Source organism: Elephantulus edwardii, unplaced genomic scaffold, assembly GCF_000299155.1.
Source record: "Elephantulus edwardii isolate Elephantulus edwardi_28Jun2011 unplaced genomic scaffold, EleEdw1.0 scaffold00342, whole genome shotgun sequence".
Lineage (NCBI taxonomy): Eukaryota > Metazoa > Chordata > Mammalia > Macroscelidea > Macroscelididae > Elephantulus > Elephantulus edwardii.
In genome coordinates, this window is record NW_006400092.1 from 586,932 (window position 1) to 602,986 (window position 16,055).

General features: G+C 34.8%; 1 protein-coding gene across 1 annotated transcript in view; it reads left to right on the forward strand.

The window, feature by feature from the left end:
* LOC102852896 (ovostatin homolog 2-like) overlaps window positions 1-16,055 on the forward strand; it is a 75,453-nt gene that overhangs the window by 19,382 nt on the left and 40,016 nt on the right. The window contains 9 exon segments of the mRNA XM_006901756.1: window positions 1,662-1,773; window positions 2,614-2,723; window positions 3,043-3,201; window positions 4,461-4,729; window positions 5,016-5,038; window positions 6,577-6,722; window positions 7,072-7,221; window positions 9,739-9,909; window positions 11,038-11,199. Coding sequence (XP_006901818.1) covers window positions 1,662-1,773; window positions 2,614-2,723; window positions 3,043-3,201; window positions 4,461-4,729; window positions 5,016-5,038; window positions 6,577-6,722; window positions 7,072-7,221; window positions 9,739-9,909; window positions 11,038-11,199 — 1,302 coding nt within the window.

Consider the following 16,055-nt stretch of genomic DNA (forward strand, 5'->3'; position numbering starts at 1 on the left):
AAAGGCATGCCTTTAAAATCCACCAGCTGCTCTGTGACAATCTCCTGTTAGAGGATTTTACAACTTCTGAAAAGCCTTTACAGGGTCGGGTATGAATCAGTTCTAACTTGATGGCACAAAATAACATAACAAAATAAAAACAGAAAATTACGTGTGCTAACACCTAATCTTGAGCACATTTGCTCTCCTTATTTATTCTAAATCATGTTCATAAAAGATGTATCATTTCATGAGTCTTTGTTCTACTTTAGGGTTATATTTTACTTCTAATACTTTTCGAGTTTCTACATAATTTACGCTTATATTAATTCCTACTCCAAATTTCCGTGTTTTTAAATTGATGTTTTTAGTGTGCTAGCTACTTCTTATAACTAACATATTTTAAGTTTTCCTTTAAAAACAGTTTCACACCATAGATTTTATTTTGGTACAAGACATGTTTGCCTTTATGCAACTATTTAGATAATTACTGATTTTTTCTTTTGGATTTAAGGATTATTGAAAATTATTATTTAAGTAATTAAAATTCCTCTCATCACTTCTATTATTTGGTTATAATTTGGTTACATTATACGTAGTATAAACTCTGGAGTCAGAACATCTACTCAACTCGAGCACCTTTTAGTTAAATCAGTTTGGGCAAGTTACATCTTCTACATGTGCTGCTGTTTATTCACCCATATAATAAGCATAATTACTCTGCCTGGCTCATATAGTAGTGTTAAGAATAGAATTAATGAATATATACTAACATCTTAAGCTCATAATTAATCATATTTTTTCAATTTTAAAAAATAACTGAATTTGTATTTCCCTAATTATTGGTGCTACTAATGAAAGATTACAGATTTTAGTTTTATTATTTAAACTGCACAATTTATATGAAATATCAGTGTTTTATATATATATAAATTTCAAATATATATATAAATTTCAAATATATATATAAATTTCAAATATATATATAAATTTCAAATATATATATAAATGTCAAATATATATATATATGTTTCAATAGTACTTCTGTTTCATCTTGAGAGAAAGATCTCTTCCTATAGGGATTTACAGCCTTGGAAACTCATGTTGGACCCCCATGAATCACAATCAACTGAGCAGCAGTGGGTTTAGTTCTTTTATTTCCTTTCCATCTGTCCCTTCGTCCTTCATAGAAATGAAAATTTTATGTAGGCATTGTGATCATTTGTCTTTTACTATTCTCATCTACCATACTTTTAAATCTTGTTACATTTCTCTTCATTTTTCATTGAGAGGTGAAATTCTTGGACTTGTATTCCATACAATTTACTTAATTTTCTACAGTGTTGATGTGGCTTTTGAGTCTTTCAAGGTGATTTTAATTTTTCACTCCTTTAAAATCATTCAGCTCTATTATAATCCTTTGCTTTAGTGTCATCCACACTGTTTCCAGCTATTTCTAAGGAATAACTATGAAATTTCAAAATATGTAACTCACTTGTCTTGTTTTAAATAGTGGCAAGAAAAAAAAATTAGTCCTTTTCACCATCCTCTTCCTTCCTAAGAGAGTAGTCACTGAGCAGACAGTGGGGAGGAGTGAGGGGGGAAATTACGTATCTGTGTTAAAGTTTCTGTTATTTTTTAAGACCCTTGACTCCTTTTTTTTCTCCACTTTTCTCTTACAGTTGAAAAGTGGGTGTGCTTCTCAACTTGTAAATACAAAAGTCCTCCAACTCTACCAATCTGGATTTTTCATGTCATTTTCTATAAAGGCAGTTGTTACAGAAATTGGAACAGGTAAATTATTTTATGGGCAATTTGGGGATACACAGTAGCTTACTGAAGTTTGTTGAGTCAGTACAAAGTACCAAAGACAGATCAAATTACTGCTCAGAACAGCCTAATGAAGTTCATTTGCCAATATAATCAATTGAGGATTAGTCTTGAATGATATTTAAAATAATTTTTATCATATACGTATTACATGCTTATATCTGTTTCTGTACTTGGGTCAGTCAGGGAAATTGCCCTCTGAAGTAGTAGGCTGAGCTAATAAATTAACTGTACTGGAGCATCTCTTTTTAACTTAATGTTTATCAGCTGATGAACTGTTGCCCAGCAATTGATAGGCCAAATACCACGGGAGCTACTGTTAAATCCACTCCAATTCAGGGTGACCCCAAATGTGTCAGAGTAGAACTGTGCTCCATAGATTTTTCAACAGTCGATTTGTCAGTAGATATCTAGGCCTTCCTCTGGATAGGTTCTAAAAACCAGCTTTTCAGTTAGTAGCTTCAAAGCTGCTAGGAATTCCAAGTGTCCACACACTGCAACTTCCAAATCTGACTTCCCACCTGCAGATGCTAATAGCTTTCACAGGAATATAGTCACACCCAGTTGTTTACTTGGTTTTATAGATAAGACAGCAACATTGAGATGTTGCAATAGAGATCGTGTGACCCCACCCCTCCCCAAACCAAGAATATTAACTATGAAGTACTTTCCAGTAAAGTGTGCCAACCTCTGCTTTAATTCTGCTGAGGCCTTTGGAATGTGACAATGTTATTTGAGAGGATTTTTAAATACTTGATCCGTATGATTGCCCCCATCTCTGACAGTTTTTACCATTTCTTACAGGTGTGCAGATTAGTGAAAAAACCTCTGTTTCTATCACTCAATTGCTTGGGAGTGTGAGCTTTGAGAATGGAGACCCTTTCTATAGAAGAGGAATTTCTTATTTTGGAACTGTAGGTTTGATGGAAGAAGTATATGTTTCCATTTCGTTTACCGGAATCATAGATTGCTCTTTGAACATTTCTAGATGCTTTTGTTCCCCTCTATTATCCTATGTAAAAAGAATACACTTTAAGTATTATTTTGAAGGAGACTATGGATGAGAGAAAGTAATAGATAAAATAGTAGCTGTTTTCATATGCTATTAATATGGAATTTAAGAAAATTATAAATAAGGGATCACATTTGTAAAAAAGTTTTTTCTATGTAGGGATGTTAAAGCACTGTATTTTAACAATCTTAATACTTCTTTTTTTTTTTTTTTTCATGTAGCTTAAATTTTCTGGTCCCAACAATGTACCTATGGTGAGCAAGTTATTACAATTGGAGCTTAATGAAAAATTTATAGGAAATTATACCACAGATGAGAATGGGGAAGCTCAGTTTTCCATTGACACTTCAGACATATTTGATCCAGAATTCAACCTAAAAGTAAGTCATCAAAAAGCAGATGAAGACAACTGGGACTCCTCTAGAAGATTTGAGCATTAGGAATTTGTAATGTGAGGAATGTCTTAAGAAATAACTTCAAATGAGAATGCATTTTAACTGAGTTTTAAAATCTACAACATTTTGTAGAGGTTGCTTGTGCATTAAGTATTTTATGAGCTTACTTAGTCAAGAGAGTGAGAAGAGAAGCTAACATTCAATTAAAATTATTTGGAGTTCTCTAACAACTAATACTCATTTCTGAGAAATTAAGTAGCTCTTGTGACATTTTTTTTCCCCTTAGATAATTTTATGCATATATAGGGAGCTCTGGTGGCCTAGTGGTAAGAACCTGTGATGCAATCATAAATGCACACGGTTCAACTCTGACAGCTGCTCCGTGAGAGATGGACGGGCAGTCTTCTCCGATCCAAGTAACTGCTTCTGAAAACCCATTTGAGAATCAGCTATAAGTTGATCCCAACTCAGTAGCACTCAGTAACAACAACATAGGGAAGATACTTCATTTTTCTCCTGCTTAAACAGGATTTTGTCTTTAATTTGTCAGTTCAAATGTTGCTGTAAGAAATGATGCTCAAATCCAATTTTCTGACTTCAATTAGGATATAAAATGAAATAATTCATTACAGGTCTAGTAAATTTTTATCTAATTATGGTCATGGAGTGTGTGTGTGTGTATCTATCTATCGATATAAATATAGATATATATAGATATAGATATATAGATGATATAGATATAGATATATAGAGAGAAACTGTCCTAATTTTAAGAAACATCAAACACAGGCTAAAATTCCAAAATTCTTCTCCCCTTGCTTGAAGAAATAAAACTTCCATTCTGAAATAATTATAAATATTGTATTATGTTGGTAAAAATAAGTATAAAAAGATAAATACATGTTCCCACTTATATAAAATGTCTAATGTAGGTAAATATATTGAGATAAAAGTGTCTTGGTTTTCAGAGGCTAGGGAAAAGGAGAAAAGAGAAATCATTATTTAAGGGCTACTGGGTTTTGTTTAAAGTGATGAAGAAAATCTTTGGAAATGAATGCTGGTAATGGTGGTACACTATGGTGGATATAGTTAATGATACCAAATTATACAAAATATTTAAAATGCCTAATGCTTTGTGCTATATATATAATTACAATACTGTCTTGTTATTTAAACAAATAATTACTGTTTTCAGAAAGTCTTTATGATTTTTATGGTCCTTTGCTTTCCTTTTTTTATATCAGGCTTCATATATTCGACCGAGGAGCTGCTATGGTTCTGGCTGGTTGACGCCTGACTATGGAGATGCTCATTTGTTAGTCTCACGTTTTTACTCTCGAACCAATAGCTTCCTGAAGATTGTTCCAGAGCCAAAGCAGCTTAAGTGTAATCAACAGAAGATTGTTACTGTGCATTATTCCCTAAACAATGAAGCATATGCAGATCATTCAAATGTAAACTTCTATTACTTGGTGAGTTTCTGTAGGTGACTTCATGGAATCTGGATGTATGTGTTTATCACAGTTCAGTTAATAGTGACACATCAGTGATGCTATGTTAATCTGAAGAAAAGCAACCTTCTAAACTTAAAGAAGTTTCTTAGATCCATTAAAAACAAATTCACAGTAAAGATCTAAGGCAATTTCCATTTCACCAAGATGAAAACTTACTAATTAAAGTCTGATCTTTTCCAGAATTCATTTACAACACATACCAAGTATTTATAGACCTTCATGGCAGTAAAATATTAGACGAATGTCAGAGAATGAATTTGGACCTAATTTTGATTTACAAATAAGTTGTTGTTGTTGTATATTTTCAAGTTAGAACCAACTCATAGCTGACCCTTCAGCAGGTTTTCAGACGCAGTAAATTGCATGGGAGGAGATTGTTCATCTTTTTCCCATGGAAGAAGTGATAGATTAAAAGTGTGTGCCTTTGACTTGACAGCACAACTCCTTACCACTCACTACTCCTTATCACTAAGTCACCAGTTTCTGTTGTTGGGTAAAATCAAGTCGGAATCACACATAGCCAACCCTTCAGCAGGTTTTCAAAGGCAGTTAATTACATGAGAGGAGACTTTCCTGTGGAGCAACTGGTGGCTTCAAACCACATGTCTTTGGGAATTGCAACACGGCCTCTTGCTTCTAGGCTGCTCCTTATATATATGTATGCATAAACAAAATATATGTTAGAGACATATATATAGACAAAAACTATGACTAGACACAGATTTGAAAATAATAGTTCTTTCCTATCTCAAGCATCTTGCAAGCTAGTTGATCTTGGGAAAATTGTTCAAACTCTGAGTTTTAGCTTCTTCAGCTCTAATTTGTAATTGGAAATAGTAAGACTTGCTTCCTGGGTAAGTATTATAAGTCATATTTTAGTAAAATTATCATTAGAAGTAATATCACATATTCTTTTTGTTCTTCTCAGGTCATGGTAAAAGGAACTATCCTTCACAATGGACAAAAAGAAATCAGAAATGATGGTGTGTACAGTACATTCATATCTTTTCTTTTCATACTTTTTCTCTTTATGGGAATAATAAAGTGACAGAGTCAAGACATTCATCAAAAGATCAGTTACCATTTTGACTTGTGAGGACGAAAGACAGTAGTTAGCAGGGCCTCAGATACATTACTATATATTTTGATGAAGGGGATGTACACCTCTTCCTAATCATTAAGGGGATGTACACCTCTTCCAAGTCATTAAGTTCTGTATAGAATACCAATGTCTCAAATACAAATAAATATTGTGATTGTTTAAATGTTATACTATCTTCCTTATTTGTACAAAAAATTCAAGCTTATTGCTGTCCAGTTGGCACTAACTCATAATTGACCCTTCCTCGGGATTTTGGGAGGCTATGAATCACATGGGAGGAAGTTGGGTATCTTTCTCTCAAGAAGCCATTGGTGGACTGAAACTATAAGAAGGACCATGTTTTGGGTAGCAAAACTACTCCCTATGGTCTATACCATTAAAGCTTCCCCGATTTGTATATATGTTGCTGTCTATCCTTGAGTCACAATTGACCCATAGCTCATCCTCTAGTGAGTTTTCTGAGGCAGTAAATCTTACCAAAGGAGATTGGTTGGTCATATTTCTCCCATGGAGCAGCCGGAGGATTTGAACTGTGTGCCTTTGTGTTGGCAGCATAATTCCTTACCATAGTATCACCAAAGCTCCCTGATGTGTATAAATAGTTCCCATTATAGAATTAATTTGCTTTTAAAACACTGCCCAATGTCCTATTTTTGATCCACAATTCATTTTCCCTTATCTAAAGATGCCCAGTGCACAGAAAATTTTTGACATCCTATCACTGATGACTTTTTGTTTACACAGCCTGGAATGGAAACTTCTCTTTCCATATTGAAGTCAGTGCTGATCTGGCTCCTGTGGCCATCATGTTTGTCTACACCCTTCACCCCAGTGGGGAAATTGTGGCTGACAGTGTCAAATTCCAGGTGGAAAAGTGTTTTAAAAACAAGGTGATACTTCTATTTCTGACCTAATCATTAATGAGACAGGTGAACAATTTGTTTTCTATTGTCTCTATCTAATATAATTAAAATATAAACATTTAAATAGTAAGCTCTCAATCAATGCTGGTATAGGTAAACTGTTAGGGAATGAAAGAATCACCAAACAAAGTAGCCTTTGGCAGCAGTGTCAATTCTGAGTTGACAGATGGGTTATGAAAAAGCTGTTTCTGCAAGGACTAGAGAGGAGAGTTGGTAGGAGAAATATATGTACAAAAATTTACATCAATATATTCAGAAATGGCTTACTAGTTTCCAAGTATCTTCTATCTCCACTCTTTTTCCTCCTGCACTTCAGGTTGACATTAAGTTTTCTAAAGGGCAGGGGCTGCCTGGCTCCAGTGTTGATCTCCATCTTCAAGCAGCCTCTGATTCATTCTGTGCTTTGCGGGCTGTGGATAAAAGTGTGCTTCTACTGAAACCAGAACAAGAGCTGTCAGCTGAAAGTGTAAGCATTCAAATCTCTTTTCCTCATTTTTAGATGGATTCTTACAAATCTTCTACAACTGTTTTTGTTTTAAATGGGACATGTTTAAAAATTATGAATTTACAAACGTGTGAATTTTTTTGTTCCTCCACAAAGTTTATACTCCCCCCTTAAAGAATATGCCTGAATTTGTGTGAAGAGTTTCTTCTATATCCATTGTTGATTAGTCAATTAAAACTCTCATTCCTGTTGAGCCAATTTTCTTTTCATAGCAACCTTCATCAGGTTTTTGAGTCTGTAAATCTTTATAATAGGAAAATCCCCATGTTTCTCTTGAACAAACTTGTGGATTTAAATTAGCAACAATGTGTGAAGATTTCCTACCAAGGCTCTTTTAGTGACTCTGCAGAACAGAGCAAACTGCCTCACAAGGTTTTCAGTAAGGAGATATGGTGGCCTCCTCTGTTGCTAGCCAAAAGGGATTTTGAATCTAGCAGCAGCTCCAAAAGAGAAAGACAGTTTCCTCTCCCCTGATTTACAACCTTGGAAAACTACTGAAATATCAAGTATGAGAAGAAAATAAAAGAGAAAGAGAGAGAGCAGGAGGGAGGGAGGAAGAAGAGACAGAGAGAGAGAGAGAGAGAGAGAGAGAGAGAGAGAGAGAGGTAGAGGAAGGGAGGAAAGGGTTGGGACAAAGAGAGAGAGATAAATAGGTTTCCAAGGCTTTAATCTGTATAAAATCTGCTGATTGAGTTCTAAATACAAATATTTGGGTTAAAATTTGAATGCTTTAACAGTCATGACATCGTATTTCTCTTATCTATTAATAGATCTTATATTTCTATAAATATTCCTAGCTAACAATTCCAAAGTTTCACATAAAACTTACTTCAGTTATTAACTATTGGATTACTTTCCTTTGTTATTAATATAAACATATAGAAAAAAACATTAAAATGTATTATTGTATTTAAGCCTAGGCTTAATAATTAAAAATGTTTTTCTAATTATTAGAATAATGTGTGTTACAGAGGAGTAAAGAAGAAAAAATTTAAATCATTTGATCTAAAGATTTAGTTATTTTTTTATTTTTTGGTATAGTTCTTTATTTTTTTCCTTTTTTCAAAAATTTGTTATTAATTTCAATGAAAATTTACAGAGACTTTGGATTTCCATTCATTCATTGTTACACTTTTCTCCCCTCCCAACCCTCTTCCCTAGTACACTACCCTCTTGGAAAAGTAAAAGAAAAATTCTTTCATTGTTTTACAATCTCTCCCTCCAGGTCCACTCCACTATGCAACCTTCGCTCTGGACTCCTGTCATGACAAAAATACCTAATCACATATCCCTTTTAAATAGGCTTGTCCCTCATCTGTTTCAATGCAGTATATATTATACAATCCATCTCAGTCTCCCCCAACCCCGAGGTCAGTCATGTTTTACAACAGTGGCACCATGCAGTATTTGTCCTTTTGTGACTGAGATACTTCACTCAGCATAATGTCCTCCAGGGTCACCCAATTTGAAAAATATTGCATGAGTTCCTTGTTTTTCAATGCAGCATAGTATTCCATTGTGTGACTATACCACAGCTTCTCTATCCAGTTTGTTGATAGGCGCTTCGGTTGTTTCCAACTCCTTGCTATTGTGAACAAAACCACAATAAACATGGGTGTGCATATATCTGCTTGGAAGTCAGTTATGGTCTCTTTGGGGTGTATTCCCAGTAGTGGAATTGCTGGGTCCAATGGTATCTCTATTTGTAACTTTTTGAGAAAGCGCCATACCGCCTTCCACAGTGGTTGCACCATTTTATACTCCCACCAACAGTGAATAAGGGTTCCAGTTTCTCCACAACCTCACCAGCATTTGTTGCTTGTTGTTCTGTTAAATTTTGCTATTCTGACTGGGTTGAGATGATATCTCATAGTTGTTTTGTTCTTTTAAATGTCTTTACTGAAGATAGATGTTACAGAGACAAGATCATAGTGACAAATCTGGTATTCTCATATGTATTCAAAATTAATACTCAATAACAAACCTAGTTTTAAACATCTCTCTTTCTCTCATTATTTAATGACTGAAAGCTGAAAACCACCCCCACCTCCCACTCCTGAAGAACTATTGCTTCTAAGAACCACAGAAGAGCCATTGCTGGGGTCACAGCACAATTGTCTGTGGTCTATGCCATTTGGAAATTTACTTCATCAATTTGATAATCATGTATTATAATCTTTAGGTTTTTTTTACTTTTTCTGTCTTTTTTTTTTCAAGCTTCCTGAAACCCTGTGCAAAATTTGTAAAACTTTATGAACGTGACATTGACTCAATTCAACAATATGGAAGGCTTCCTCTTTTAGAAGGATGAAATGACTCAAATATTAGTTTAAATCATATTAATTCAATATTATGTCTATGCTTATAGAGAAAAGAACAAGAATATAAGAATATATGGTTATGATAGAATATTTACTGTTTTAATATAAAAGAAGTGTTTAACATAATTGGGAAACCATATGATTTCTTTTCCCATAGGTGTACAATCTGCTTCCTTATATAGAACTATATGGTTATTTCCATGATAGTCTCAACCTTGACGATGAAAAGCTCAACCCTTGCATTCCTCCAAAGAATATGTTTTACCATGGTTTGTATTATATGCCTGTGAGCAATAATGGGGATGGAGACATCTTTAATATTATTAGGGTAAGTTCCCTGAGATTCTAGAAAATAGTGTTACACAGTGCCTGTTTTGTCAATTCCATTGTTTGCTTAAGTTTATGTTCTAAAACCTGCTAATAATTTACTCAGAAATTATAGTATAAATTAGATTCTTTTTCCCTGAATTTATTTCTGATGTAAATAAATTAAATAGCTAAAATTACAAGATATTCAAAATGATAAGAAGATCTCACATTTATTGTGATACATTTTTTTGTGCTCATTCATTGACTTCAAGTTAGAACTAATAACTGCCAACCCTGTAGAAGATTTTCTGAGGTTGTAAATTACATGGGTAGAATGCCCATCATTTTCCCAAAGAGGACCTGGTAGATTTGAACTGCCTTTGGGTAGACAGTGCAACTTCTTACCCACTAGGCCACTTATGCAGAAACAGTCAAATCAGGAGATGAAAATATAGTTCTGGCTCCATATATTCTTATCACACAGAATCCACTTATATTGAGTCAGACTCTCAGTTGAATTTCTATTACTGTAAAACTTTATGGGAGGAGAATATAATTTTTCTCCCACAAATTACCTGGTGAATTCAGTCCACTAGTCTTTTGATTGCAGCTTAACATATTATACACTATGCCGCTAGGAATCCTGACATATAATAATACTATATTATCTAGATATACTTGTACACACGTGTGGAGCTGTCTGTGAAAAGATCTTTATAGTTTCATGGCAAAGGCTTATAAGAGCATGAAATCAGACTATTCAATTGTTCAATTCCCAGCTCTCCAGTTAGCCAATATTTATTGAATGTGTTTGCATATATATGTATATTTCATGTTAATTAGGGTAATGATAATGCCTGTCTTTACTGTTGTAAATAAAGATTTTTATTTTTCTTTAGATTTGAGGCCTTATGTAGATAGTCAGCAAAATGCTAGCACATAATACATTTTAACAATTCTGATTTTCTTTCACTGAGCAAAGATTTAAGTACAGAAGTGACTTAACATCTAGGATATCAGAACTCTTGCTAGCAGAGAAAATAGTATGCATTTATGAACTGTATATAACTGATAAACCTTTTAAGTTCTCATGTGAAGAGAAAAATGCAACTATTTTTTTTGTGTTTGTTTGTTTCTTTCTTTAAAGGATATGGGTCTGAAAGCCCTTACCAATCTTCACTACCGAAAACCAGAAGTATGTGTAACAGAGACAAGGCCTCATTACTATGAGGCAAGGCCAGTATTTCTTGAAGCAGCAGGATTTGACAGTATGCCTAGTGACACATCTAGATTTGCATGTAGGTAATCTGTGGCTGGGGGAACAGGGAAAAGGATTAATAAATTTGGGTTCATTTGGGTAAAGCTATAGAAAGTGGGAGTTTATTTATAAATTATGCTTGTTTTTTTTACTATAATCAGCTATATTATAGTTGAATGAAGCTACTTAAGTCAGGCTCAAATTAATTTTGTTTTTGAAAAACAAGAGTTAGTTTTAAATACGAGAGAAAAGTTTTCTTTAATTGGTAGAATACAATATAAACTATATATGGGATCAGTCCTCTGTAGTGAAATAGGAATACTCACCTTTTGTGTAATTGAATCTGATGTAAGATAATAAGTTTATATTATTATAATGGTCTTTATACTCATTTTGATATGAGTTTGAATCAACTTGAAAACTCATAACAATATACCCTTAATATACCCTAATACACAGTTCCAAGGCAGATATACTGTGATGTCTAACTAGACAGACAACTGGCACTATATCAATATGTTAAACACTATTTTATATTGGGAAGATTGTGATTATAAAACAGAGCCATAGTCTTAGATTAATAAGTAGGACAATTACCAAAATGGGCATTCTGTCAAGGAAGCAAAATGAACAAAAGCTATATTCTAAATGCATTTGAGAGTGCTTCAATTAGATTTTTAAATTCCCTCTGGTCTCTCATTGTCATTAACCTTATAATTAAAGTTGGCTTGCTGCTATCAGAGTTCTACATAAGCAAAGACCCCGCAGCTTTGTATAAGGATAGACAAGTTTAAAGGTCAAACTTAGTTAAAGGCTTAGTCAAAAGTTGAAGCTATTTACTTTTTTTCATTTTTACTCTTTAGTTAAACCATATTAAATGCTTAATGGAAGCATTCAAGCTTTCTATTATTGCTGATCCAGCACCATGTGTAAATTACTAAACAATATCATTAATGTCACATGCAAACAAAATATTATTGAAAATATAAAAAAATTACTAGAATAGAACATTACAAGAGAATGACCAGAAGTGTGAGCTGGTTTTAGAAGAGTCTATTGGACCAAGGATATCATTGCTAATTGTCAGATAGATCCTGGCTGAAAGCACAGAATACCAGAAGGATGTCTATTTATGTTTATTGATTATGCAAAGGCATTTGACTATGTAGATTATAAAAAACTGTGTCTAATGTTGAGAAGAATGAGAATGACAGAACACTTAATTATTCTCATACAAAACTTACAACTAGACCATGCAGCTGTTGTTCTAACAGAGCAAGGGAACACTACCTGGTTTAAAATAAAGGAAGGAGTATGTCAAGGATGTATTGTTTCTTCATACTTTCTCAGTCTATATGCTAAACATCTCATTCAGAAGTCTGGTCTTTATTAAGAGTAACGTGGTATCAGGATCAGATAAGGAGCCAAGAACCTGCAGATAACACAACCTTACTTGCTGCAAATGAGGAAGATTTGAAACACTTGCTGCAGAAGATCAAAGACAACAAATTTCAATATGGATTACATTCCAATATCAAGACAATCCTTAAGTAACATCATGAGAGGTGGCTAAAAGATTTAAATATTCAACTATTTTATCTTACTTGGATCCACAATCAACATCCTTGGTACCTGCAGTCAGAAGATGAAGAGAAATCTTTGCATTAGGAAATTCTGCAATCAGAGACCACTCTCCAAATAGTTGAGGAACAATAATGTTTGAAGACTAAGGTGGGCCTGATGAAAGCCATGGTCTTCTTTTCAATAACTTACCTGAATCTGCGAGGTGAACAATGAGTAAAGATGACAGAAGAAGTATTGATGCCTTTGAGTTGTGACATTAGAGACGAGTACTGAGCATCCCTTGGGCTGCCAAAAGAATGAAAATATGTTTGGGAAAAGTTCAGTCAAAATGTTCCTTAGAGGCAAATGACAAAACTTCATCACATATACTTTGGGCATCTTGCAAGAGACTGTTCCTTGGAAAGAAGCATCATGTTTGGAAAGGTAAAGGAACAATAGAAGAATGGATGAGTCTCAATGAGATAGACTGATACAGTGACTGTAGAAATAGGTTCAAGTGTGTCAGAAATGATGAAGATGGCACAGGATAGGACAGGGTTTAGATACGTTGTTTATAGAGTTGTCATGAGTCATACTCAACTTGGTAGCATCAAACAACAACAACAACAACATTACTGGTAAAAGAGTTCTAGTGGTGGTGTCCTTAGCATGTTGCACTGTTAACTCAAAGATTTCACATCCCTGGTGATTGAATTCCACCAAAGGATTTGAGGGAGAAATATAGGCAGTCTCTTTCCATTAAAATGCACAGCCCTGGAAATCTAGTGGAAAATCACTATGGATCAGAATTGACTTGATGGCAATAAGTGAAAGTTGCTGAGTAAAATACATTGAAAACCAAGGAAGTTCATCTTAAATGTCTTAATTCTTTAGTCATTCACTTATTATTTCACTTAATAAATATCTACGGAGACATGTGTTAGAAATCCAGTGACTTACTTAATCCCTGGTGTCCTGGAGCTTTCAACGTAACAGAGATGCATTAGGTAACCTCAGTAATATGTTACAGGTTCAGTAAGTGGAAAAAGAGGAAATGTGGAATCTGTGAGAAGAAACTGTACTTCTCAAGGGTCTGTATGTTTTCCTGTGGGAATGGTATTTATACCAAGACCTAAAAGAGAAGTGATAACCTAATTAGAAGCTCTATGAAAAATGAATAAAAATATAAAACCATTTGCGAAAGGCAGAGTATATGGTTCAAGGGCAAGAGTATAATTAGTTTTAGACAGATTATGAAAGACTTTGAAAATGTCTGCACCCTTTCCCCGCTACACCCTCATCCCATTTTCCATCTCTTGTTTAGGGATATGTAAGTCCAAATATAATGTACCAACTTCAGAGAAAGATTTTTGATTGAGGCCATACTGAGGGAAGACTCTGGCCACAAAAATTCTGTTAAGTTCTATGTCTTACTGTCTCTGTTTACATCACTGACACAATGTGATAATTCCAAGTCCTGACAAGTCTCTTCTACGTCTGATACTGTGGTGGTGTTTGTTTAGCCTGAGGGTCAAAGTAGATTTGAGACTGAGAATATCCTTTCTGGAAAAGATGAGATTAAGGTAGCCAATGCCCTTCTGGGAGAAAGGTGTTACCTGAGTCAGGAAATCAAAAGACAAATTGCATTGGGAAAATCTGCTGTCATGGACCTCTCCAGATTGTGGAAGAGCAATGATGTCTAGAGGCAAAGGTACACCTAATCTAGGTCGTGTTCTTCACGATTATTTGTAATGCTTCAGAGAGTTGGAAATGACTAAGGATGACAGAAGGATAAATGCCTTCGAATTGTGGTTCTGGAACATACCATGAACTGCCTAGAAAACAAATAGATCTGTCTTGGAGAGTGTGAAACAAAGTCTCTTTGTAGGCTAGGATTTTAAAGCTCTGCCTCATTTACTTTGGGCATGTGGTCAGGAGAGATTAGTCCTTGGAGAAAGATATCATGCTCCAAAGGGTGGATGGACAGTGCAAGAGAGGAAGACCCCGGATGAGATGGATTGATACAGTGACAGATGGTGTGTCAGAATTACTAAAACTGGCTCAGAACAGGGAAGGGTTCAGACCTGCTGTACATAGGGTCACTAAGCGTCTCAGGAGACTCAACCAATAGCATTCTATGACAGCTTTGGAAGCAGGCATGGCATCCACTTCCTAAACAACATGCCTCCAGAAACTCTATGAACTTTGATAAACGTTGATAGTTGTAGAGGGGTTTCAGGCCTTTTGTTCATAGGGTCACTATGAGTCAAGCTCAACTCAAAGACAATCAACAACAACAGCTATTGTTGTTCATTGCCATCAATTTGAAACCAACTCACAGTTAACTCACCAACATTTCAGAGATTATTATTTTCATAATAATCATGTGGGAGGAGATTGCTCCTCTTTCTTTAATGGAGTAGCTTGAGGAAATGAACTGCCTGCCTTTGGGTTATATAAAAAGAGTCAGGATAACACAGAAATGGCTGAGTCTTACTTCTAATTCCACAAAAAGCAATTAATAGAAAGCAGATCAACATTACAAAACTAATTTCTATTAAGTCAGATATAGTCCACCATGTTCTTTCACCTGATTCTACTAATTCCAACATCAATATCACTGCTTTACTGGATCCAAAATCTATTGTAATGTCTATACAGACTTTTCAGAACCATACGCATGAGCTTAATAGGAGAGTTAGCAAGCTATAATTCATGTTCATGGAAGGATATAATCCCTCAGTCTAGATAGTTTTTCAAACAGGATCGCAGGCCCTTTGACCTTTAGCCTTTTGGCTAAAGTCAGTGTTATAAAATTTCCTTAGTCCTACCAGTTATGGTATCTACTCTCAGTCTTCCAGCAAGCTTGGGTGAAGGGCTCTGGCTCCAGTTCTGTGTGGCAGCAGTTCCAAGTCAGCTCTGTCTCAGGTTGCTCTCTAGTTCTTTGTTGAAGCTGTTGTTTTTCTTCTGTAGATCTTAATCTGGCTGGTGCATATATCTCTGACACCAAAAGGTGCATGCTGCTTCCCTAGCCTTGTTGGTGTTGAGATCCCCAATTTCCACTGCTGAAACCACTTGATTTAAAACTAGTAGGATGGCTAGACTAGCCAATCCCCTTGTGGATAGACAAAGAGCCCTATATATATGATCCCATTCATACATGTTTCTAAGTCAATGTTAATGCCAATGAAAGCCATTTTGAATAAAAAATGTTTAACATCATAGATTGGCAATACAACTCCTTACCCACGAAGCCACCAAAGCACTAGTGTATATATGCTCTCTCTATATCTATCTATCTATCTATCTATCTATCTATCTATCTATCTATCTATCTACTTATA